We start from the raw sequence: 27,012 nt of genomic DNA, 5'->3' as shown, positions 1-27,012 counted from the left end.
TTAAATGAGATTTTGTGGGGATTTGAGTGGGAACCCAAGAGCTGCTCGCAGGAAAAATGCAGGATTTTTGTAAAACTTCAAAAATTTCATAAGTTGAGTTTCTGGTGTCCGTTTGACTCACCGTTCAAACCTGGAGAAACCTAATACAGTGTATTTTCTTGTAAAAATGGTTACATATTCTGGAAATAAATCTATTTGGTGTGTAATGAGGTCTTGTCGTGTCAGTGCATGATGTCAGTGTTTGCATTTTCTTTGAAACTGTATCTGCGTTTGAGTCCCCGTTTGAAGTGTTAGGAAGCTAATGTCATATTATTTTCAATAAAAATGGTCTTGTTGGCTATTGGTATAAGTGTCTTAGGTTTGTGAAAGGTTTGAGACCTGATATCAAGAAGGCTATTGGTTATCAACAGATTGCAAGATTTTATGAGTTGGTTAACAAGAGTATGATCTATGATGAGGATAGTAGGGAGAGTGTTGCCTACTATTGAATGATAGGAAAGGGAAAGGTCAATTCCCAAGAAAGTCATATGCTCATAAAGGGAAACAAAAAACTAGTTATGACAAGAAGCCAAGTGGGGGAGGAGCTAATACTCTGATTAAGTGTTTCAAGTGTGGTGTCGAAGGACATCATGCTTCTGAGTGCACAAAAGATGATAGGAAGTGTTTCAAGTGTGGCAGGATGGGTCACAAAGCTAATGATTGAAGAGTTGGTTCGAATGTGACTTGCTACAACTGAGGTGAGCGAGGGCTCATTAGTTCCAAGTGTGACAGGCTAAAAAAAGTCGTTTTTTTTTAAACAAATAAAACCGATTTTTTCCCAAAATAAGAAAAGTCGATTTTTCCCCAAAAAAAAGTTGTTTTTTCCGTAAATTAGAAAAGTTGATTTTTTTTCACAAATAAAAACAAATCAATTTTTCTGAAAAAAATATATATATTTTAAAATAAAAAATGTCAATTTACGATGAAAATAAAATAAAAAAGATGATTTTTTCGAAATAAATATTTTTTCCCAAAATAAGAAAAGTCGAGTTTTTTTCAAAATTAAAAAAGAAATTACTTTTTTAGAAAATAAAAAAGTCAATTTTTTCAAATATAAAAAATGTTTTTTTCGAAAATAAATTTAATATATATTTTTTTATTAAAAAGGGTTATGTAAAAAAATATATTAAAAAGTTTATAAAATAATACTAAAAATAAATTTAAATAAATTTTTTATTTTAAAAAAATAAAAAAAACGAATAAAACAGTTCGGTTATTTAACAAATAATTTGGTTAAAAAAATTTTGTCTTCTAATAATTTGGTATAGTTCGAAATTTAAAACCCTTATAGTAAATCAATATTTTTTATTCATTTCGATTATAAAAAATTAAGATAGTTCGATTCAATTCAATTTTCTAATAGAAATGTAAGATGAAGCGCCCTACTTACTAGTAGCTTGTAGTACACATGAAAATATATATTGACTATTTATGAGAAAACTAGATATTATATTGAAACCTATGCAGATCTGAATTGATTCTTTGGATCTACCTATACCTAACAAGTTATTGTTAATTATTGGGCAAAAAAATCTCATTTGACCTCTCTTGATTTGTTGGGATTAGAATTGGGAATTTTAAGATTTAATCTAAAGGAGAATCCTTTCAGTTCTTGATAAAAACACACGAACGTGGTGCAGTATGAGTTGCGCAAACATTGGTCAGGTTGTTGAACAACAGAGATATGTTTGGATCAAATGATAAATTAATGATGCACATGCTGTCCTGACCCCCATGCTGTTTTCTAAAAGACACTAGTCAAAATATACTAGAAAAATATTTAACAAGCTTTTGGGCCCGTTTGTTTTGCTTTTTTTTTTAAAATGATTTTTATAGTGTTTTCAAATTTTGTGAAAACTTTTTTTACTAAGAAACTTTTTATAAAAGCTTCAAATGAAAATATTGTGATTTTAGGTATTTCATCTATTTATGAGGAAAAAATTTGGATATCAAAATTTCAAAAAATCATTTAATTTTGAAGCTATTTCAAATAGATTTTCATAAAAATCATTTTTGAAATACGACTTCTTAAAAAAATTATGATTTTGACAAAGTTTTGGTCTTCAATTATGTATGTTTATGTTATAAGATGTCAAAATTAGTGTTTCATTTTAGAAAAAACGAATATAAAAAAACTTGTAATATTTTGAAAAACGATTTTAAAAAATCTATTTTCAAAAATACAAAGAAAAAATTCATTTTTTTAAAGATAAAACAAACTGGCCCTTTATTCAATGGCTTGATTTAGATAAGTTTTCATATATTTATAAACTTCACGATAGAGTTTACACAATTTCTTTTACTATATTCATTTACTATCAATCTATGGCTACACTTTTCTGGAATTTTAATTGACCCCCATTTATTGTTCGACTTAATTACTTCTTTCATATATATAACTCTAGGACTCTACACTATTTTTAATTTTAATTTTTATATTTGTTACTAAAATTTGATGACATGTTTATTTTTAATTATATATAATTTTACTTTTATTATTTAAGTGGCATTCATCAGTTTTAAACACAAAGTATGAGAAATAGTCAAAAGTGAAGTGGAAATAAAAAGATTATATAAATTTTATATTTAATTAATTATAAATCCACTTTAGATATTTAAAGAAAAATTAATTGACTAACAAAAGTATATTTAAAATTTTAAATGTAACAACAATTAAGTATTTAAAAGATAAAAAAATTAATTAAGTCTAATTAGTACTATTTCAATTGTTGCATCAAATTAATATTACATAAAGCACTTTCAAGTTAATGTTTTTTATTATTGTAATGATTAAAAAGTAGAGTAAATTATACTCGCCTCCCTTGATATCTTTGTAAATAGAAAATTTCTTTAGCCACCCCCAGCGGAAAATCCAAATTACTCCTGCTTCGGAAATGAACTTCCGAAGCTTTGATTTTTTTTTAAAAATTTCCACAATTCGGAAGTGCATCTCCGAAAACACCTCATGGGGGGTGTCTTCGGAGATGAACTTCCGAAAACACCTCGTGGGGTGTGTGTTCGGAGATGAACTTCCGAAAACACCTTTGTTCAGATTTTGAGGGGTTTCGGAAATGCACTTCCGAATTATGCAGAAACAGAGATTTTTTTTTATGTTTTTCTTAACAGTTTCGTATTTTTAATTAAAAGCAACCGGGAAATAAAATAAACGACATATAAAGGTGAAAATACTAATATGATAAAAAAAGTAATATATACAACCGATCTGAATCCAAATAATAATAATAACGTGCTAAAGATACAATTCGAAAACAAAAAATAAATAAACCCGACCACTACTGGGTGTGCCTAACCCTCTCTCCCTGGGAGGCTGGGACCTCCTCTGCCGCCTGTATGCCGCCGCACGGCCCGCATCAGTGACGATCATCTCCATCACGGCCACAGCCTCTGGACCGCCCTGCTGAACGACACCTCGATCCAACACGTCCCGCCCAAGCATCTCTATCCGCTGGCAGATCGGCATGAGATCAATGGCGTGGTCATCCTCGGCCTGCTGGTTCTCCAGGATCTCCTCCTGTGCTGGCCTAGGAGCGCCGAGAACGTCGGGTCTCAGCAGAGGATGTGACACCCGATAGAACCATGTGACGTATCCCTCCTCACTGTGCCAGTCCTGTGTGACCCGAGTGAGACGGTACTCCTGCGGTACCACATGATGCTGCCAGTCCTCCCATATGGCAGTGAGCTGCACTCGGGTCACTGTGTCGGGAGCATCCTCAAAGGGTGACCTGGGTATCCGCTGCACGAATCCGAACTGACGCATGCACCGCTCAGGGAGATACCGGACCATGATGGTAGTCCCGCATGCCAGCCAGCCTGAATATAGAGCAATGCCGTCAAAGGGGACAATCTGAGCGTAGTCGCTGAACGGCCTCCAGGTGACGTCATCGTGCATCGTGCGGTCCAGGTATCCACGGTATGGTCCCATCGCATCGTTCCCCCTCTGGAGAACGTATCTGGCGGCCCTGGGCATGGTGTCCACGTACGCAGGATCGATGTGAAAGCCGTGGATGCGGAAGAAGTAGGAGATGATCCAGCTCTGAAACAGAAACACGATAATGTATTAAAAATAAATACGAAACATAAATAAATAAATAAATACGATAATGTATTAAAATAAAACGTACCGTAAGTAGTGTGCAGGATCCGACCAACTGCCTCGTCCTCCAGTTGGAGGCCTCATTCAGCTTCTGGTAGAGGTATGCCAGAGTAGCTGCCCCCTAGTTCCACTGGTGAACGGTATCCAGGTCCATGAAGTAGCGGAGATAGGTCACGTCGACGTACCTTGCACTCTTGTCCACAAAGCATGCAGCGCCTACCACATGCATATACCAGCACCGGAGAGCGCAGCTGCGGTGATACTGTGTGAATAGCTCGTCACCCTCCTGCTCGGCATCGGCCGCCGCGTCCAGGTGGTGCTCAAAATAAGCGCTCAGTGTGGTGAACCGGATATGAGGCCCAGATGTCGTGACGCACTCAAAGTGAGCAACCTCGTGCTCCGTGCCCAAATAGAGCGTCATCCACTCAATGGCCTCTATCCTCTGGATCCGGGAGTGGTGCAACAGCGGCCCCCTAATCGGCAGGTGGAGAAGACACTGCACGTCATGCAAGGTGATCGTCATCTCCCCAACCGGCAAGTGGAAAGAGGACGTCTCCTTGTGCCAACGCTCCACAAATGCCCCCTACATGCCGGTGCTGATGGTGGTGTACCCCGTCATGTAGAGCCCGCTAAGCCCTGAACCTCGCACATGGTCGATAAACCACTCAGCTGCTGGTTTCAACAAACTAAAAATCTTCCGGGCGTGGTTCACCATTTTCAACGGCTCTCTCTCCTGTTACAAAAAAAAAAGCAACATATATTAAATAAGCGACAAATAAACGGTTAAATTATAAAAAATGGTGACAAATAAACGGTTAATTTATAAAAAATACCTCTCCCTCCCAGATACGCCGAGCGACGTGATCGTGGTAGTGAATCAGCACGGAAGTGTCAAAGGGCCCTCCCGGATAGCTGTCCTCCTGCTCATCCTCCTCCCCGGCTGGAGGGTCAACATCCGGTACCCCCTCCGGCTCGTGGTAGGGCACTGCCGCCACCTCCTCCTCATCCTCCTCCTCCTCTCGCTGGCGGGAAGAAGATACCCGAGCCAGCCGACTCCTAGATCCTGAAGCAGATGTACCCTCTCCCTCGCCCACGGGAACTCGCACACGTCGTCCCCGACCCTGCCCCCGTTCCTGTGTCGACGCCAGCTGCGCCGCCGCCCGCTCGCGTCTAGCCGACGCAGTATGGGTCTCCCTACCCTGTCTGATGCGTGCTGGTTGGTTGCCTGACATGTTCCTGTAAACAATTGAAATCGATTAATATGCGAGACAAAAGAAAAAAAACTAAAAAAATTGAACTTCTGATACAATTCAGAAGTTCATTTCCGAAACTGGGATGGAGGTGTTTTCGGAAATGAACTTCCGAAACACCCTTGCGAGGAAGTTTTCTGCAACTTCCATGGCAGACCCCTAAACCAAACATCAAACCTATGTCTACACATTCTAAACATCCTAAATATCAATATAAACCTAACCTAATACATTTTTTGCTATTTGTAAACACCCTAATATACATTTTAATCATAGATCTTAAAATCAAAATGCTTACCGATTGAATAGATTGGAGGACTTTTGAATGTAATAGAGCAAGTAGATGGAGCCTTTGAGGTAGCTTGGAACTGGTTTGCACAAAAATCTCTTGGGGTTGAGTTTGGAAGAAGATTAGGGTAAATGATTAGGGGGAGGGGGCTGTTTTGCTTAATCTGCAAAACGCGCAGTATTTCAGAAATGAACTTCCGAAATGCTGTTTTCGAAAATAAACTTCCGAAATAAGACAATTTTTCAAAAAAAAAGGCGCTTTCGGAGATGCATCTCCGAAAACACCTTTTTCTTGCATTTCGGAAATGCATTTCCGAAGTTAGGGGTAGTTTGGGTTTTTCACCAGAGGTGACCAAGAAGACATGGGGTTGATAAAGAAATTTTCTTGTAAATAATACTAACACCCCCTCTACTTTATAACTAAACGCTAATATCCCTTATTTTGATCTAAAGTGGCAAACACTTCCCTTCCATTTAACACTGTTATCTCTCAGTTAGTTAACATAAGATAAATACAATGGGGTCTTAATTGTTCTGTCTGCTCTCTAATTTGCAATACTCACGGTGTTACCCTTTTTTCTCTCTTTAAATCATATAAAAAAAGCAACATTAAAGAAAGCGGAACCATTTGATCTAACAAGAATTGTTATTCTAACTTGAACTTCAACAACTCTGCTGTGTCTATGCATGTTAACAAACTTAAGTTTGAATTTGATCCGGAGTATGTTATCACATATAGAGAAAATGGATCAATCCAGTTACTACTAGACTACTAGTAGTTTACAACAACAACTAAAACAACAAAAATAATCTTATTAATTTGTTTTAATTCAATGTAAAAAATAACTTTATTCCTATTATGTGTCTTTACCTTCACTTTTTTCTTCTATGTAATCTTCATTTTCTAATTTTTCATTAGTTTTTCACTCTCTTCTTCTTTGTAATCTTCAATTCTTTATTTTCTAGTTTTTGTTCACATAAGTGTTAGTTAAAATTGAACGATCTCATGTAGAGCATGACCATTACCAAAAGGAAAAATATAATTTTTTAAGCTTTATTTGCAAGTTTAGAGGGAAAGAAAAATATAATTCTAATGGCACTATTGTATTTTGAGCAAATAAAAACTTAATTATTGTTGAGAGGGTGATTGATAGAGGTTTAATTAACTGAGAACTAACGGTGTTAAATAGAGGGGAGGTGTGTGTCAAATTAAATAAAAATAAGGGAGGTTAGTGGTTAGTTACAAACTAGAGGGGATATTAGTTATATTTAAGAATACTTTAAGGGAGCTGAGTGTAATTTACCCTAAAAAGTATAGGTGTGTATGTTTCTCTCGTAAGAATAAGGAGACTCAGAAGTCTTAGTAGGTTTACAACACGATTGAGTAGTAAGGGCTTGTTTACGGCGGTGGGAAAGCCCTGTACAATGATGTTTTGAGGTAGTTTAGGAGTGATGTTCAAGTGAGGTGAGAGGCTTTGTTGATGTCCGCTGATGCTTGGTAGCAAGCATGTAACTACCGACGATAGTGTATTTAGATTGTAATGAGAATGATGCTCTTTAGGATGTAAGAAATGTGTATTAGTTAGGGTCTGTCTTTCTCCTTGAGAGAATATGTATTTATAGAGGTCCTTATAACCCAGGGTTTCCTTGAAAAGGAACGCCGCCCACTTAGTCAGTAGTGGATAGTTGAATCCCTATTTTCAAGGGAGTCGTAGGTTAGTTAATGACCTTAACTTTCTCTATGCCCAAGCAATGTCTTATCTCATGTTCCACACGTAGGGGCGAGAGAAAACTACAGGGCGAGGCAATACCTCCCTTTGGGCGACCTTCTACCGTCTCAACTTCTAGGGAGATTCCAAGGGTTTCGCACGAGAACTAGTACTTCCCCTTATGAGATCTTAGTTGTCTTGGGAGATCCGACTGAGGAGACACTAAATCCCTCAGGCGAGAATTTAGTTTAGCCTAGAGAGTTTAAGTCTTCTAGGAAAAATTGTATATGGCCTGGTTGACGAGACTATCAGTCCCTCGCGTGAGGCGTATTACCTACTTGGGCGGAACTTTCATCAAGCCCTCAGGCAAGGCTAGTTATCAAGTCTCTCAGGTTGGATATTCCTCGCGCCTCTTAGGCGTGACCCTTGAGTTTTGTCCCGCCTGAGGAGAAACTAAGTCCACCAGGAGAGGATTTAATTTAGCCTGGAGAGTCAAAGTCTTCTAGACAGAATTGTATATGGCCCAACTGACGAGACTATTTGTCCCTCGGGCGAGGATTTAATTTAGTGTGAAAAGTCTAAGTCTTCCAGACGAAATTGTATAAGACCCGAATGACGAGACTATAAGTACCTTAAGCGAGGGTTTTTACCCACTTGGGCGGGACTTACATTGAGCCCTTAGGCAAGACTAATTATTAAGTCTCTCAGGCTGGATATCCTTCGTGACTTTTAGGCGCGACCTTTGAGTTTTGTCCCGCTTGAGGAGACATTAGGTCCCTCAGGCGATGATTTAATTTATCCTGGAGAGTGATAGTTTTACAGATGAAATTGTATATAGCCTAGATGATGAAGCTACCAGGGCTATCTGTGTTGCCCTATGGGGTGAAAGAGATTTCCACTATGAAGTCTAGTAAGGAGATGTTGCCTTGAGGAGCGGCAAGAATATTTGCTACGAAGTCCAACAAGGATTTATTGTCCTGAGGGGCGATAAGGATCTTTGCTATAAATTCAAGCATACGAGATGTTGCCCTTAAGGGTAGCAAGAATCTTCGCTATGAAGTCTAGCAAGGAGATGTTTCCCTAAAGGCTGGCAAGGATATTCGCTATGAAATATAGCAAAGGAGATGTTTCTCTGAGGGGAGGCAAGGATCTTTGCTATGAAATTTTAGTAAGGAGATGTTTCTCTGAGGGGAGGTAAGGATCTTCGTTATGAAGCCCATCAAGGAGATGTTTCCCTAAGGGGAGGAAATAATATTTGCTATGAAGTCAAACAAGGAGAAGTTTCCCTGAGGGACGGCATTGATCTTCACTATAAAGTCTAACAATTGATATGTTTCCTTGAGCATAAAGGATCTTCGCTATGAAGTCGAGCAAATGAGATATTGTCTTGAGGGGAGGGAATGATCTTTGCTATGAAGTCCAACAAGGAGATGTTGCCTTGGGGGCGGCAAGGAGCTTCTCTATGAAATCCAGCAAGGACATGTGGCCTGAGGGGCGGTAAGGATCTTTGCTATGAAATCCAACAAGGAGATAGTTCCCTAAGGAGGGCAAAGATCTTCGCTATGAAATCCAACAAAGGAGATGTTGCCCTAACGGGCGGCAAGGATCTTCGCTATGAAGTTCAACAATGAGATGTTATTCTGAGGGGCGGCAAGGATATTCGCTATGAAGTCGAGCATAAAATACTTAATAATCATTTAGAGGTACTAAAAACATGATGTTTAATTGAGAATTACAAATAAATTTAATTTTAATAATATCTAAGATGAATAGTGTTACAGGTTTTGGGCAAAAGTGGCCCTTCGAATTCCTGTAACTAGTACGCTCCGTGTCAGAGCTTCTGATATTTGTGGTATTATCCTTCCTAGTTAGGTTGCGGCTTTCCCTGTCGTGCGGGAATAACTACTTCTTTCAAGACAAGGAAGCACTCCTGCATCTCTATCAGTTTAACCTTGGAGTTATATCTCTTAGCAACCTTGTGTTTAGCGGCGAATTCTCGGACATGGGTAATTTCTCTAACTCATCGATCAGATCTGTTGTGCATTTAAGGCCTGTCTCATTCGCCTCCTCATTGAAATGGTACCATCGCGACGATGGCGTGTCAATCTCTACGGGAAGCATGATGTCCGCCCTATAAACCATGGAAAATTGGGTTTCCTTGGTAGTGAAATGTGGAGTGGTAATGTACGACCATAGAATCTCATGGAGCACTCTATCCATAAGCCTTTAGTGTTGTCAAGTTTCTCCTTGAGTCTTTTAATAATTAATTTATTCGCCGACTCAGCTTAGCAGTTGGCTTGAGCGTGTACAATCGATAAAAATTTCTTTTGTACACCCAATTTCTTACAGAAGTCAGTGACCATAGTGCTAGCGAATTTAGTCCTGTTGTGAGAAATAATGGCCCCCTAGAGTCCATGCGTGCATATAATTTTCTTCCAGTAGAAACAACACACTCTTTCTGTTGTAATTTTGGCTAATGCTTCTGCTTCTATCCATTTTGTGAAGTAATCAACTCTTACTCTTAGGATTTCAGTTGACCTGGTGCTAAAGGGAAATGGCCCAGAATGTCCACACCCCATTGATAGAAAGACCAAGGCGAAGTCATCGACTAGAGAAGTTTGGATAGGGTATGGTGAAGGCCATTGAAGGTGTTTTCATGTTGGTTGCATTAATGGTAAAATATACCTGGTTGATATTGTATTATGCAGGTTGCATATGTGTGAAGCTAATACAAGTTTTGTAGTTAATGTCATGATCGATGTCATGACATCCGTGTGTGACAGCAGGAGCTGTTATTATTTATTAAATGTGTGTCCTGATTTATCTCAATTATCAGTTTAGGAAACCTTTTATTGAGTGCTGAATATTTCGTCTAGAAGATCATGCTGACAACACATTTTGTAACAGACAGATTGCGTGTGAATTAGGTTAATTTGTTTCTTAAAAAGCCCAAGGCCCGTGACTGCATATAAAAGGACTGCAATCCTATTTTGGAATGCTGACATAAGATTTTGTATTGTGAAGAACTATTGTTCTGTAGCTGTCTCGTGTGATCCAAGCAATTGTCCTTGATGATTGCGTTGGAATAAGTTGTGTATGTGTAATGTCACTCTAAGCTTTTAAGCACGAGTGTGTGTCTCTTGATTGAAGCTTTTAAGCAGATCAAGGTGTGTTTTTGAAGAGTGTCTTCTCTTTGTAATTGTTATTTGTTTATCTGTAATCACTGTTGTGATTGAGGGGGAGTGGAATGGAGATATTCCATTTCTAGAGAGAACCTAGGTAGAAGGGTCATTGGGTAGTGATTAAGTGAGAAGTTGTAAACGGGGGAGTTTAACTTTGAATTGATACTACTAATAGTGGACTTCATCCCTGGCTTGGTAGCCCCCAGAGTAGGTTGTTTGAACCGAACTAAGTAAACAATTCTGTGTTCTTTATTGTTTTTATCCTGTTCTGTTATTACTATTTGTGCTGCGTAATTGTGGATGTCATAACATCCAGTTTGACATCGAGCGTGTGTTACTAGAATTTTCAATTAGCATCAGAGCAGGCACCCTGCCTGTTTACATCTGGGTGAGATCTAGGGATAACAAAATTATGGTACTGTGGAGAAGGATCTGTTAGTGTTTGGAAACAGACCACCTATCCTGGATGGCTCTAACTATGACTACTGGAAACCTCATATGGTAGCAGTTATTAAGTCAGTGGACAGCAAGGCCTGGAGAGCTGTTGAAAGCGGATGGAAACATCTTGAGAAAATTATGGAAGATGGAACCACTGTTCTAATTCCTGAAACTCAATGGAGCAAATCTGAAGAATAGTTAGCTTTAGGTAATTCCAAGGCCCTAAGTGCACTGTTCAATGGTATTGACAAGAACATATTTAAACTTGTGCAACACTGTGAGCTGGCTAAAGAAGCTTGGGATATTCTCAAAACGGCACATGAGGGCACGTCCAAGGTAAAGATGTCGAGACTTCAAATGCTTACCACTAAGTTTGAAAATCTCAATATGAAAGAGGATGAAACCATTTATGAATTCTACATGAATGTCCTTGAGATATCAAACAACTCATGTGCCTTAGGAGAAAAAATGACTGAAGAAAAATTGGTAAGGAAGGTTCTCAGATCACTGCCTAAGAAATTTGATATGAAGGTAACTGCCATAGAGGAAGCCCAAGACATCAGCAACATGAAGCTGGACGAACTTATTGGTTCTCTACAAACCTTTGAGTCAAGCATCTGCGAGCCTGTTGAAAATAAGAACAAAAGCATCGCTTTTGTCACCAACACAAGTGATAATACAAAAGAAAGCAATGGTGGAAGTGATGAGAATTTATCAGACGCCATAGCCATGCTTGGAAAACAATTCAACAGACTTATTAAAAGAGTTGATCAGAAGTCCAGACCCAATGTCAAGAACATTTCCAATGACATCAGTCAGACCTATGACTCAAGCAAAAGATTCAAAGCTGAGGAGAAGCCCAATCTAGGGAAAGGGGTTCAGTGTCATGGATGTGAAGAATTCAGACACATAAGAGCTGAATGTCCTACCTACCACAAGGAGCAAAAGAAAGGACTGACTGTTACTTGGTCTGATGAAGACTCAGATTCAGAAGAAGAAATTGCAAGACATGTCACAGTTTCAACAAGAATTTATGAATCTGATGATGATTCCAGTGATGATGAGCTAACCTTTGATGAACTAGCTGCCTCGTACAAGAAGTTGTGTATGAAGAATACTGAAGTCTGCAAACAAGTGGAGAAGCAAGAGATAATCATAAGAGAGCTAGAAACTGAAAAGAATAAACACCTTGCAACCATAGACTCCCTCAGTAGTGAAGTAAGCAGGTTGAACTACAAACTTGATCAAATGACCAAGTCATTCAAAATGCTGAACAATGGATCTGATACTCTGGAAAAAATTCTGGAATCTGGACAAAGAACAGGAGACATGTATGAAGTGGGATTTGTGGCTAAAGAAGAACTAATTTCTGGACTCAGGAGGACAAAACCCAAGACTTGTATGACTAACCAGATGTCAATCCAAATGTCACAACATCAAGGAAACATAAGAAGGAGGCATTCAAAGAAGAAATTCCAAAAATGGAGGTGTCATCACTGTGGTAGATTTGGTCACATAAAGCCGTTCTGCTTCAGACTATTTGGATATCCAGACCAAACTCATCAAGTCAAACTTGAACATGATACTTGTAACAGGAAGCAATCAGGGATGGCTAAGAATGTTGCTTTAGTAGCACACACCTCTCTAAGGATGCCCACCAAAGAAGATTGGTACCTTGACAGTTGCTCTTCAAATCATATGACTGGAAGCAAGAGCTCACTAGTAAACCTCAAGCTTGTGGGATCCAACTATGTGACTCTTGGTGATGGAGATGTTAGAGAAATCAAAGGTGTTGGCAGGATAGAAGGTCAGGGTGTTCCTAACCTACATAATGTTTTACTTGTACAAGGACTGGCCGCAAACCTTATAAGCATCAGCCAACTGTGTGATGAAGGAATGTATGTCAGATTCACTAAAGAAGAGTGCATTGTTACCAATAAAGAAAATGAAGAAGTCATGAAAAGAGTCAGATCTGAGAATAATTGTTATCTATGGGAGCCTAAAAATTCCAAGTCACTGACTACTTATCCCATGACCAAAAGGAAAAATGAAGAAAAAGATCAAGAAAGAACCATCAAATCAGAAGCTCCTGTTCCCAGAACAAGAATCCTGATAGAAGAAGTGGATGAGTCTGATGATGAGATTTATATTGAAGAACTCACCAGTGAAGAACTAGCTACTGGATACTCTGAGATGTGTGTACTAAATGGAGAATTGAGCAAGAGATTGACGAGATATGAAAATGCTTATGCCCTGTTACAAGAAGAAAGAGTAAAACTCATGATGAACATTGTTGATATGGAGGGAAAGGTGCAAGACACGAATAAGGGAAAGAAGTTAAAACAAGAGGCTCAACACACTCCTATCTCAGCCAAAAGGTGCTATCACTGTGGTAAGTTAGGTCACATGAGGTTCTCTTGCCCTAAAACGCGGGCATCTTCCAATAGAAATACCCCTCAACAGGAAAACTTGACTAAAGAGAAGTCATCTCAACAAAAGCCTTGGGTGAACGCTAATCACTCAAGCCATGACATACATGAAGAGGAGGCTGTAAAGAAAGCACGAAACTCTAGAGAAAGGAAATCCAGGAGAAACAAACATCACAAAAAGGATAGGGGCTTTTCGGTTACAAACATCTTGTCCCTCGAGGTTGCCTATGATAAAGATGATGATCGTCCCTTTCGAATGCTAAGGTATCCTCACTGGTTGCCTAAATGACTATTATATCCTTCCCTAAGACTACCTGCCCTCTTTATGGTAGGGACAGTCTTATGGCGAACGATAATCATCGATGACCCTTTTCAAATCCAATGAAAGGACTACCTACCCTCTGTATGGTATGGATAGCCCTTTCAAACAAAAGTCTTAAAGAACAGAAAAATTAAAATTAGGGTAGGTTCTCTTAAATGCTTGCTCTATTCAAATTCAAATCAAAAATACTTTTCCCACTCCTTTTCCAAACAATTCCCAAAAGGCTACACTTATTTACAAGTTAAAGTCCTTATTCAAAATATTTTCTAAACACACACGATACTTTTCAAACAATTCAAACAAGTGAGCTAAGCAATTAAAAGCCCATGGATAACCATGGATATAAAGGGTGCTTACACCTACCTTTTGTATAACTTACCCCCCGAACTCAAAGTCTTTTTAAAAGGTCTTTTTTTGTTCTTTTAGCCTTTCCAATTGGATAAAATAAAAGTCGGTGGCGAATCTTGCTATCCGCAACACTTCAAAAAGTCAGTTCTCCCACCGTATTACACACACCATCTTGGATAAGTCAATGATGGAGTTTGAAATGATAGCATTACGAAGGAAGCATGTCACTATTATAGACTATATCTCTAAAGGAGCTGTAAGAGTGGATCATGTATGCACTGATGAAAATTTAATAGATCCTTTGACGAAAGGATTAGCTAAAGAGAAAGTCCATAATACAACTACGAAGATGGGACTAATGCTTATAAATAAATGAGTTTCTCATGATGGTAATAACAAGTTGTGAGTAATATGAAATGATCATGCTAGTAGAAATAAGAGAAGCATGAATCTTGAAGCGGAATGAGGGTGAGATGATATAAACTCTTAATGAAATCTATACTCTATATGTGGGAGAACCTAGCTACACGAGTACTCTTGATAGACTCACCTATGTGATTGTGGAACTTAGGTTAGTCCCTATGGAATTTTGAGGTAGAATTCCTAAAGCCTTTAGTAAACCGGGATCCACGTGCAATGGCATTAAAGCATGGGCTTTTATAATACACCTTAAGAAAAGATTGCGTGTGGATTTGATGTCTGAGATGAAATTCAAGACAATTGTGTCACCTTGTAGAATCAGAATCCTAGTCGCTACTCAAAGGTTCAAGTCGTAGACACATCTGTTTATACACAATCTTAGAAATGTTTGACGTTACTTCTGAAACAATTTTATTTTAAATTCAAGTAGAGGATTGTTGGAACATGTCAATATTCCAATAGGGAGATGAGTTTGAAGAAGTTCCTTGAGTCCCACATTGTTAAAAAAAATATGTGTGTTACTTGAAAATATTCCTTAGTCCCACATTACTTAGATTAGATATCTTGTCTAGCTTCCTTCATTATATAATAAAATCACTTCGAATTTCGGATGTGGATTTCATATTACCCAAACTCGCATCCGAAGTATCAGGTGACACCCGAGCCCGATCCCAATCAATTCAAATTTTTGGGTTTGCCTATCATCCCTAGTTACAAAGTCGTCTTTAGTGTTTGAACTCTAAAAGCTCTACCATAAACGACACGTTCACTAAATATATCTATATCTTAAAACAAACACAATAAACCTCATTAACAAAAATAGGAGAATAAAACCAATCGTTAGTTGGTCCCGTGATGATTGACGTTGGACTTGATAGGGATGACCACAGTTTGATCTCCCACAATTGTGATAAAAAAATACTAGATTCACTAGATGTCAGAACTGACTCCGAACCAAACTATACCGGTAATGATAATGATAAGACGAAGAAAAGAAAAAAAAGGAGAATAAAAAGATGATTTTCCTTAAGAATAATATAGTATGTAACCGCTAACATGTACTCCTAGAAAATGGTGACCCCGTGCTCCACGTAAACAATTAGAGAGTGTTTTTTGTCGTATACGAAATGTTGTTTGTGATTGTGTTTGTTTTGTACTACCTATTCTATACCAATGTCAAGTTTGGCAATGGTCTAACATATCTGTAATAAAAATACTCCTTTGCCACAAAATCACTTTCAATTTTTAACATAATATTTTTTCATTCTACTCTATAATATTATTAGTGTTTTCTAAACTTTCCATATTATTTTTTACCTTTATAATAATTTAAATATATTAATGCATAATAAATTTTTTTTTTTTATAAACTAGTTTCACATTTTCAATTGTCAACAAATCTATATTAATAATAATAAAATAATTGGTAAATTTTTTATTTTTTTTTAATATAATTGGGAAATTTTTTGAGTTTAATACCATACTATAATTTACTCAATAATGAAGTGTTAGCTGTTAGGCAGTAGAAACGAGTGAGTATTGAAAAGGTAAAGAAAGCCAAAATAGCTGGCAAATACGAGTGTCCGAACCGGTTATCTCTGCCCAAAATAGCAAAAAAGCACGTTATCTATTCATAACACCGAACCGAATGCAAATTAATTACACCATCGCACTTAACTTACTAAACCAGCTTCAGCTTATTGCTTCTGCTTATTAAAACCCCAAACACTGAATCACATTCACACCGTCACTGCAAAATGAAGCTGTGTTTCTTTTTCTGCTTCCTGTGTTTCGTTTCAGCTTCCTTCACGTTCAACTTCATCTATGCCGGTAACGTCACTTACGATGGTCGTTCACTCATTATTGACGGTCAACGGAAGCTTCTTATCTCTGCTTCCATTCATTACCCACGAAGCGTTCCTGCCGTCAGTAACTACCACTACTACTACTACTAGTGTCTAGTGTCTAGTTTTGCTTTTGATTTCCTCACTATGCTCATTGTTTGATATGCTATATAGATGTGGCCTGGTCTTGTTCAAACAGCCAAACAAGGTGGGGTTGATGTCATTGAGACCTATGTTTTTTGGAATGGTCATGAGCTTTCTCCAGGAAATGTGAGTTAGATTAAGTGATTTTTTTTAGAGTAGGAGAGGTTATACTGATTTATGAAAGATCTTATAATTTCACTTTCAATTTTGAACTTGTAGTATTACTTTGGAGGACGGTTTGATCTTGTTAAGTTTGCAAAGATTGTGCACGACGCTGGAATGCCATTGATTCTCCGGATCGGTCCATTTGTTGCTGCAGAGTGGAATTTTGGGTGTGCTAATGTTTTAACCACTTCTACAAACTTGATTACTCTTTCATATTTCGTAACCGTAGTTGTATGTATGTTGCAGTGGAGTACCAGTATGGCTGCATTATATTCCAGGCACTGTATTCAGGACTTACAATAAGCCTTTTATGGTATAATAACTTGTGCTATCCTTTTCTGTTTATTATTTTGAGTAAATGAACTGTGATGAACAATCTAACTTTGGTGCCTCTTATTTTCTGTTTAGTATCATATGGAGAAATTTACAACATACATAGTGAATCTTATGAAGCAAGAGAAGCTTTTTGCAGCACAAGGGGGTCCCATAATCTTATCCCAGGCAAGTACTAGTATAACCTTAAAGCATGTCAATTTGGTTTTAGATCCTTTTTCTGATGACATTAACTAGGGTCTTCACAATATTGCAGATAGAAAATGAATACGGATACTATGAAAACTATTATAAAGAGGATGGTAAAAAATATGCCTTATGGGCAGCAAAAATGGCTGTTTCACAAAATACAAGTGTCCCTTGGATAATGTGTCAGCAGTGGGATGCTCCAGATCCTGTGGTAAGATGATAACTTTTTGAGGATGTTATTACATTGTGAATGCAAATTAATTTTAGATTTATAGTTCTTGTCCTAAGAAGTTGAAAAGTTTGGAACTAAATATCTGTGCAGTAGGTCACATTTAGATGATAACCTGGTTATTTATGATTCATTTTCAGATTGATACTTGCAATTCATTCTACTGTGATCAGTTTACGCCTACTTCTCCAAACAGGCCTAAAATTTGGACTGAGAACTGGCCTGGATGGTATGTTGATTTCAATCTAAATCCTTTCTCCCAACAGTCCATTATTCATATTTTGCATCAATATGTTCATTTCTCTATGTAATAATGTATCTATCATGACTCATCACTCATGGGAGTATTTATGGTGAATGTCTTATGATAATTCTCTTATTTGTTGGACATAACTTAGAAGTACTCTTCACCCATTTTTCTTTGATAACTAAAGCTGAAAAATATTTTATGCTATTTTTAGCAATTGTTAACCATTGACAATAATAGTTAATGGATTTTAAACTCTTTGCTTCTGCTAAAAGCTAGAGACATTATCTTTAGGAAATTTATCTTTTACAATTTGTATAGAGACTAAGCTGTAACATCACTTTAATTTTCCCTTCTTCCCCCATTTAACCTCTCAGGATATAGCAGTGAAAAGGGTGCAAGGGTTTATTGTTGTATTCTTATATTACAATAGGAAATGTATCTCACATTAATATTATTCTCTGCTTGGATTTTCTACTAGGTTTAAAACTTTCGGAGGCAGAGATCCTCACAGGCCAGTAGAAGATGTTGCTTTTTCTGTTGCTCGGTTCTTCCAGAAAGGTGGAAGTGTACATAATTACTACATGGTACAAATGATTTCTTTTTTTAATTATGACTTTTCTGGGAGTTACACGTATTTTTGCATTAGAATCTACCATTAATAAAGACATTTATCTAAATGATATGCCATCTTCATGTTTGTTTTTTTTCGTTGAATTTTTTATACTGACCTCTTTGTATCAACCTCGTGTGTTAGTATCATGGAGGAACGAACTTTGGCCGTACAGCAGGTGGTCCATTCATTACTACAAGTTATGACTATGATGCCCCAATAGATGAGTATGGTAAGTCATCTAAACTGAAGTTCTCATATTTTATGATATGCTTATATGCTTTCTGAATAATAAATATATCATATAACCACAGGGTTGCCTAGACTTCCAAAATGGGGACATCTTAAGGATCTTCACAAAGCTATCAAGTTATGCGAGCATGTATTGCTTCATGGGAAATCGGTTAATACATCCCTTGGTCCTTCTGTGGAGGTATTTTCTTTCCCTTAAACATTTGACTCTCATGGTTTGTTCAAATAGATTGTCTTTTATTTAGTTGTAATCCTCCCTCACATCCAATTCAAATGATTAAAATTTACTACAAATACTTTCTAGGACGTTTAGAGTTCTATATTGAATCTGATATAACCTAAGTCCCACATCTGACAATATATGACCTGAACACGTGCTTATAAGTGGGGGCAATCATCACCCTACTAGCCGGTTTTGTAGAGTTGAGTTAGGCCAAATCACATTTCATTTCTTGACTGATCCATCCCACTTACAAACACTTTTTCAAGCCATATCATATCCAAGGTGCATCTATCTTTTAAATACATTTTCAATCCAAGGTGCATCTATCTTTTAAATACATTTTCAACTAGTGTGAGACTCTAAACATGGGAGAAGGTGTAGTCGCTTTTATTGGCGATTTCTGCATAGGTTAATGTAGTAATTACTGTATTGCAGGCTAGTGTCTATACTGACTCAACTGGAGCATGTGCCGCCTTCATTTCTAATGCTGATGATAAAAATGATAAGACAGTGGAATTTCGAAATGCATCGTATCACCTGCCAGCATGGTCAGTTAGCATTCTTCCTGATTGCAAGAATGTAGTGTTCAACACAGCAAAGGTGGGTTACATCTGTTTATTATTCCTGCATTCCAACTGACATCTTTCCTTAAGAATGCAACTTTATCATGCATAAGGATTCACAAAAGACAAACATCAAGGGCTCATGTCAGACTTACATCATTGCTTACAATTTAAAATGCTGTTGAATATCTCATAGGCTTAGTTATGAGCTCCTTGAAAATTAGTGCAATTTTTTCTGTTAATGAATAAGAATATTGTTTCACACACCTCTATAAAATTATACTTATGCTAGAGGCAACTCAATGAAACTGAAATCATGGCCAAAATCACTGTCATAACATAATGGCACATTTTTCTACTATGGAAGTTTCCATGTTACTTCCCTATTTTCAGCTCACTCTATTCATAACAAATTTAAGGCCTAAATGCACTGTTGTTCCCCCTATTTTGCCTAAAACAGGATATTAGTCCCCCAATTTCGAAATTCGGGTTTTTCGTCTCCAAGTTTCACACATTATTGCAATTATTTCCTATCTCACATTTTTTACCTAAAAAATGGTGATTTTGGGGGGAACAAAAACTCGGATTTAGATATAGAGGGACTAAAATTATTTCCCTATATAAGATGGGAACAAAAGTGCATTTAAGCCTTAATTTAATAATAAAGGGATAACAAATAAAGAGTGTGTTCATCTGGTTATGTACTTCTTTTCCTAGTGCACTTAGTCAAGAAAATCAACAGGTTTCTTCCCCGACAAACGTAGTTGCAATGGTTCCAGAGAAGTTGCAGCAATCAGATAAAAGTCAAAAAACTTTTAAATGGGATGTGTTGAAGGAGAATCCAGGGATCTGGGGGAAGGCTGACTTTGTCAAAAATGGCTTTGTCGATCACATCAATACCACCAAAGATACCACTGATTACCTGTGGCATACAACAAGGTTTGTCTCGGTATAGAAAGTGATTAAGAACACAAATTTAACCATTAAAATTTAAAAGTGTAGAAAATATGTATGATATATTTCAATGTTATGAATAAATCTAACGGGTCTTATGCCTATTGTGTCCTGAACTTGATTGTGTTGATTTTAATAATTTTAAAATACTTTAGAATGTTTTCTAGTTTTGTTTGCTTTTGGTGGAAATATTGGAACTTTTTCTATTTCACTATGTTAATATATCTGTAGGATTGTTATGGAGAACTTACAGTTAGATTCATTCACAAACATCTCTCTGTAAATATTTGATAATATTCCCTTCTTTCTTGAAAGGCTCATTTATATATAATGTAATATACATAAACATGTACAATGAATTGAAGGGTACTATTTTCATAGTAGATATATGCTGTCAATTAAAGCTCGTTTTTCTGTGGATTGCAGCATACTTATTGGCGAAAATGAAGAGTTCCTAAAGAAAGGAAGTGAACCAGTTCTCCTAATAGAATCCAAGGGTCATGCTCTCCATGCTTTTGTGAATCAGAAATATCAAGGTTATCCTCTAATTGATAGTAATCACTTTGCTTTTTATTTGTTAACCAATTATCATAGTGAAATCAATTCAGAAATTGTCCATCATTATAAACTTAAGCTTATGCCTCTAGAAGCTATGTCCTTTTCGGCCTTTGAATTATCTTTCCTTTGCATTCTAAGAATAAAATGTCGTTCTTAGAGTTAATTACATAAACATTTGTTGTAACCCTGGAAGAAAATGAAATTAAAGGGATTCCTGTTCACATTGGAAACAATGTTGTTATATGCTTTTATTTTTTTCTAAGTTTGTGGACTTATGAAACTATAGAATTGCAGCACTTTATATTCATAAAATAAGATGGACACAGGCTCTTACCAATAATTTTCTTCTCTAATTATTTTTCCTAATGTTAACTTCTTATCGTTTAGGCACTGCATATGGTAATGGTTCACACTCAGCATTCACTTTTAAGAATCCCATCTCTCTCAAGGCAGGGAAGAATGAAATTGCTATATTGAGCTTGACTGTTGGCTTACAGGTCTGTTACACTGATATATTGTAAAACCAGACTTTTGAAAATGACTCCATAATGTTGTTGTTCTCTGTCCAACTCCTTAAATGATTTGAACTCTTATTACTTTTTTTTTTCATGTTTAGACAGCTGGACCATTTTACGACTTTGTTGGGGCGGGAGTAACAAGTGTAAAAATTAATGGACTTAACAACAGGACGATAGATTTGTCTTCTAATGCATGGACTTACAAGGTACTTTTCCATTTACAAGGTGTACTTTTCCGTAGTATAAGATGTGAACAATGATTTTTTTTCAGCCTTTGTCCGTTGATCTCTTTTGTTTCTTCCTTTCTCAGATTGGAGTACAAGGAGAACATCAAAAGTTACAGCAGGTAGATGGGTTGAATAATACGAAATGGACATCTACTTCAGAACCACCAAAAAGCCAGGCACTGACATGGTACAAGGTAACAAAGATGGTCCCCACCTAGAAAAATGTGATCTGTTCCGTGTTTTTCGTTTTGCTGAAGTATCTTTAAAATTCCATGATCTTTTAGGCTATTGTGGATGCTCCACCCGGGGATGAACCAGTTGGGTTGGATATGTTGTATATGGGAAAAGGTTTAGCCTGGTTAAACGGAGAAGAAATCGGAAGATATTGGCCTAGGTTAAGTGAATTCAAGAAGGAAGATTGTGTTCAAGAGTGTGACTACAGAGGGAAATTCAATCCAGATAAATGCGTCACTGGATGTGGAGAACCTACACAAAGATGGTAAGATTATAGGCCATAATAATTTAAAGTTCCTTTTGTAGAGTTTTTTTTTTTTTAGTTCTTGTTATAATAAAATGAACATTGTGTGTTTCCAATGGAACAGGTATCATGTTCCACGATCTTGGTTCAAGCCATCTGGAAATGTTCTTGTGTTCTTTGAGGAGAAAGGTGGTGATCCAACAAAGATTTCGTTCGGGAGAAGGAAAGTAGTGTAGTGTGTGACTCAAGCAACATTAGCATTTGTTATGACATATTTTCTATATATAAAGGATATTATCTTTAAATTATAGATATTGCTTGGCTACATTTTTTATAAAAAAATATAATAATTAGTTAGCAATAAAGCAAAAAGAAAAGAAGTCTACTTTCAGAAATCACCGAAAATAAGTATGCATAATATGAGCTTATGAAAAGTTGATTGAAAAAGGGTTTGCTGAGAGATTATTTGAAATTAACTATATTTACAATATAGAGTGCATTTGCAAAACAAACAAAATAATGATAATCATTGTGAATAAATGGGTAGAAATTAGTGTTTAAAATATAAAAAGAAAATGTTGTCTTTCTAAAGATTGAAGATGTGTTATGGGAGTTGTCAGAGAGTTCAAGTGTTAAAATATAGTGTTCAAGTGTTGAGGTTTAGTTGTGTGATACTGAATTAATATATCGTAAATAAATAGATTTGTACTACTATTTTATATTAAGTTGGTCTGAAAAAGAATTATAAAAAAATGGCACGATTGAAAAATGTTTACAAACATAGATTTAATTAATACATATTGTCAATGTAAAGAATTTTTCTTCTCTTAATATATATGGGACGACTCAAGAGAACACTTGGTTATTATGAAAAATGAGAACAATGAATCACGACCATTAAATTTTGATTTTGTTGATTTTAATGGACTGGATTGGTTTCTCTTTCTATAATCCTTAATATTTATTTTAAATCAACATAAAAAGAGAAACCAATCCAATCCATTAAAATCAACAAAATCAAAATTTAATGGTCGTGATTCATTGTTCTCATTTCTCATAATAACCAAGTGTTCTCACTTGAGTCGTCCCCTATATATATATATATATATATATATATATATATATATATATATATATATATAGGGGACGACTCAAGTGAGAACACTTGGTTATTATGAGAAATGCGAACAATGAATCACGACCGTTAAATTTTAATTTTGTTGATTTTAATGGACTGGATTTGTTTCTCTTTCTATGTTGATTTACAATAAATACTAAGGATCTTAGAAAGAGAAACCAATCCAGTCCATTAAAATCAACAAAATTAAAATTTAATGGTCGTGATTCATTGTTCCCATTTCTCATAATAACCAAGTGTTCTCACTTGAGTCGTCCCCTATATATATATATATATATATATATATATATATATATATATATATATATATATATATATATATATATATATATATATATATATATATATATATATATATATATATATATATATATATATATATATATATTTTTTTTTTTTTTTTTTTTGAATATTTAGAGTACCATCTTTTCTCTCTTGGAATTAAAAACAAAATTTAATTGAATCAAATTCAATTATATTAGCTTATGTGAGAACACTTGGTTATTATGAGAAATGAGAACAATATAGGGGACGACTCAAGTGAGAACACTTGGTTATTTATTTCTATGATTCTAATTATTTATTTTAAATCAATATAGAAAGAGAAATAAATCATGTCCATTAAAATCAACAAATCTAAATCTAATGGTTGTGATTCATTGTTCTCATTTCTCATAATAACCAAGTGTTCTCACTTGAGTCGTCCCCTATATATATATATATATATATATATATATATATATATATATATATATATATATATATATATATATATATATATATATATATATATATATATATATATATATATATATATATATATATATATATATATATATATATATATATATATATATATATATATATATATATATGAGGAGGGTTATATTTACTCTAGGAGTAAGTTATTATAACTTACTCCAAATCTAGACCATTGATTCTTTTCAATCTAGTGGTTAAAAATAATAAGTAATTAAATGTGGAGAGAGAAAACTATTACTTATTATTTTTAACCATTAGATTGAGAAGAATCAATGGTCTAGATTTGGAGTAAGTTATAATAACTTACTCCTGGAGTAAATATAACCCTCCTCTATATATATATATATATTTGGTCTACTGTTGGATATATCACATAAAAGCATTTTTAAAATAGGAGATAAGATTAGATTCTAATCATAATATATATTCGGTCTTGTTAGATATAGGTATGATAATCCTGAATATCTTCAAGAATCGTGTTCGTTCACTTTCCGAACAAAGTATGTCGACCCTATTCTTGTCTGGGTTCACGAAATCTTTGCGGGGATAATTCTCGAAGAACAATCTGTTTCTGACAATGGAGAACAGATCAGAATGTAGAGGAAGTATGTTTTTCGTCTTCGAAACCGAGGCTAATTGACTCCTTATATAGGAGATCAACAATAGAAACCGAAATGACACACCTGTTCGGTAAAAACAGTTATGTTGGTTGGGAAACGACGCACCTGTTCGGTAAAACGGTTATGTCGGTTGGGAAAGGGTGCAACTATTCAAAACAGTTATGTTGGTTGGGAAACGACGCACCTGTTCAGCGGGACCCCAGCCAGGGGCTCCGCCCCTTGGACCCGACGGGGCGCTGCCCCGCACCCCGCCAGGGGCTCCGCCCCTTGGAACCTCGTTTCTATTATTCGTATTCAATTGCACGTTTGGCTCTACGAGTGTGCACTCCGCACTACCCTAACTCGTTTCAAGCTTAACGCATAATTGCATCGGCCTACAGTAAATCACATTATTACCAAAATACATTGATGATACTAAAATCACCAACAAACTCCCCCCATTTTAGTATAATCCTTGATTTACTTACAGGTATAACGATCAAACAAATGCATAGAAGAAAATGTCTTGCGATTGAATTTTCATCTTAGTACAAATACACATTCCAAATATTCGAAAATCGGGGTGTCACAATGATTGAACCCGTCAATCCATTTGAATATCTAAAGATATAGTACACATATGTTTCTTACAATACTCTACTATTCATACTTGACACTTTACAAGCCATGTGTCCTTATCCATTAATAAGCATATAGGAAGCCAAGTCCAAGCTTCTTGAAGCGGCAAAACTTCATGCTCACATAGGTGATCCTTTTAATCTTGCACCTGCATTAGCAATTTTTCAAAAGAACCATTAAGAAGATATACTTCAACCTAGCCATCACTTGCAGGTCTGAGCACATACCTTGGGAAGATAAACACAATTGCTTCAATCTTTAACTATGATCTTTCCACATTGAATTCTGCTTCTAACGTTGTATTAGAAGGGAATTGGGTACACCATAACTAATAGATTTAAATGGACTTTAATCCCATCCCAATTACCTACTTCTTCACTAAGTCTCTTGCTAACCCCTTCGTCAAGTGGTCAACTAAGTTTTGTTGCGACCGAACAAACTCAATAGATATCACCCCATTCATGATTAATTCCCTAATCATACTATGTCTAATACCCAAATGTCTAGACTTTCCATTGTATATTTGGCTATATGCTTTAGCCAGTGTGGCACTACTATCACAACAGATAGAAATTGGTGATATCGGTTTAGGCCATATCGGAATCTCATATACCAAGTTCCTTAGCCATTCTACTTCTTTACCAGCAGCAGCTAATGCTACAAACTCAAATTCCATTGTGGAACTAGTTATACATGTTTGCTTCTTGGAAGCCCATGAGATGGCACCTCCCCCAAGCAAGAACACCCATCCACTTGTAGAGGATGAATCTTCAACATTATTTATCCAACTAGCATCCGAATAACCCTCTAACACCGAAGGAAATCCCATATATGACAATCCATAATTAATAGTACCCTTCAAGTACTTGAATACCCTAGTTATCGCATGCCAATGATGTCTACTAGGATTACTAGTAAATCTGCTCAACTTTCCAACCGCATAAGCAATATCCGGTCTAGTGCTAATCATATCATACATCAAAGAGCCTATAGCTCTTGAGTATTCTAGTTGATCCACAGGTTTACCTGTATTTGGCATAAGCTTTTCTCCCGGATCCATGGGAGTACTTACTGGAGAACAATTTTCATAATTGAACTTCTTGAGTATTTTCTCAATGTAATGAGATTGCGTAATTACAATCCCCTTATTCTCCCATTTATTCTTAATACCAAGAATAACGTCTGCTTCTCCCATATCCTTCATGGAGAACTTTGATGACAAGAAATTCTTTGTTTTATCAACTTGATTTTGGTCGGTGCCAAAGATCAACATGTCATCAACATATAGACAAATGAAAACTCCTTTACCGGATGTATCAAATTTGCTATATACACATTTGTCAGCTTGGTTTAGAATGAAACCATTAGACAAAACAACCTCATCAAACTTTTGATGCCACTGCTTCGGAGCTTGTTTCAGCCCATACAACGACTTAACTAGCTTACACACTTTGTGCTCATTACCAGGCATTACAAATCCTTCAGGTTGCTTCATTTACACTTCTTCTTCCAAATCACCATTCAGAAATGCTGTTTTGACATCCATTTGATGAATCACTAGATTATGAATAGCCGCCAAGGCAATCAACAATCTAATAGTAGTGATACGGGCAACTGGAGCATAGGTATCGAAATAATCAATCCCTTATTTTTGTTTGAAGCCTTAGATAACTAATCTAGCTTTAAACTTGTCAATTGTACCATCGACTTTCATCTTCCTTTTGAAGATCCATTTGCAACCCAATGGTTTGCAGCCTGGTGGTAAATCAGATAATACCCAAGTATTATTTTCCATGAT

At 36.2% G+C, this 27,012-nt stretch overlaps 1 protein-coding gene across 1 annotated transcript; it reads left to right on the top strand.

The window, feature by feature from the left end:
- The first annotated feature begins 16,110 nt into the window (after positions 1-16,110).
- Positions 16,111-22,384, top strand: LOC131629781 (beta-galactosidase 10-like). The gene is made up of 18 exons (XM_058900573.1): positions 16,111-16,464; positions 16,558-16,653; positions 16,747-16,859; positions 16,939-17,005; positions 17,101-17,193; positions 17,282-17,425; positions 17,584-17,672; positions 18,172-18,277; positions 18,448-18,535; positions 18,618-18,736; positions 19,214-19,378; positions 20,084-20,280; positions 20,722-20,831; positions 21,241-21,350; positions 21,470-21,577; positions 21,682-21,792; positions 21,883-22,097; positions 22,201-22,384. Exons 1-18 carry the CDS (start codon positions 16,297-16,299, stop codon positions 22,310-22,312), a joined length of 2,211 nt encoding a protein of 736 aa, XP_058756556.1. The 5' UTR covers positions 16,111-16,296; the 3' UTR covers positions 22,313-22,384.
- The last annotated feature ends 4,628 nt before the right edge of the window (positions 22,385-27,012 follow it).

The sequence above is a fragment of the Vicia villosa genome, unplaced genomic scaffold, assembly GCF_029867415.1.
Source record: "Vicia villosa cultivar HV-30 ecotype Madison, WI unplaced genomic scaffold, Vvil1.0 ctg.000605F_1_1, whole genome shotgun sequence".
NCBI classification, from domain to species: domain Eukaryota; kingdom Viridiplantae; phylum Streptophyta; class Magnoliopsida; order Fabales; family Fabaceae; genus Vicia; species Vicia villosa.
This window is presented reverse-complemented; position numbering and strand designations above follow the sequence as displayed.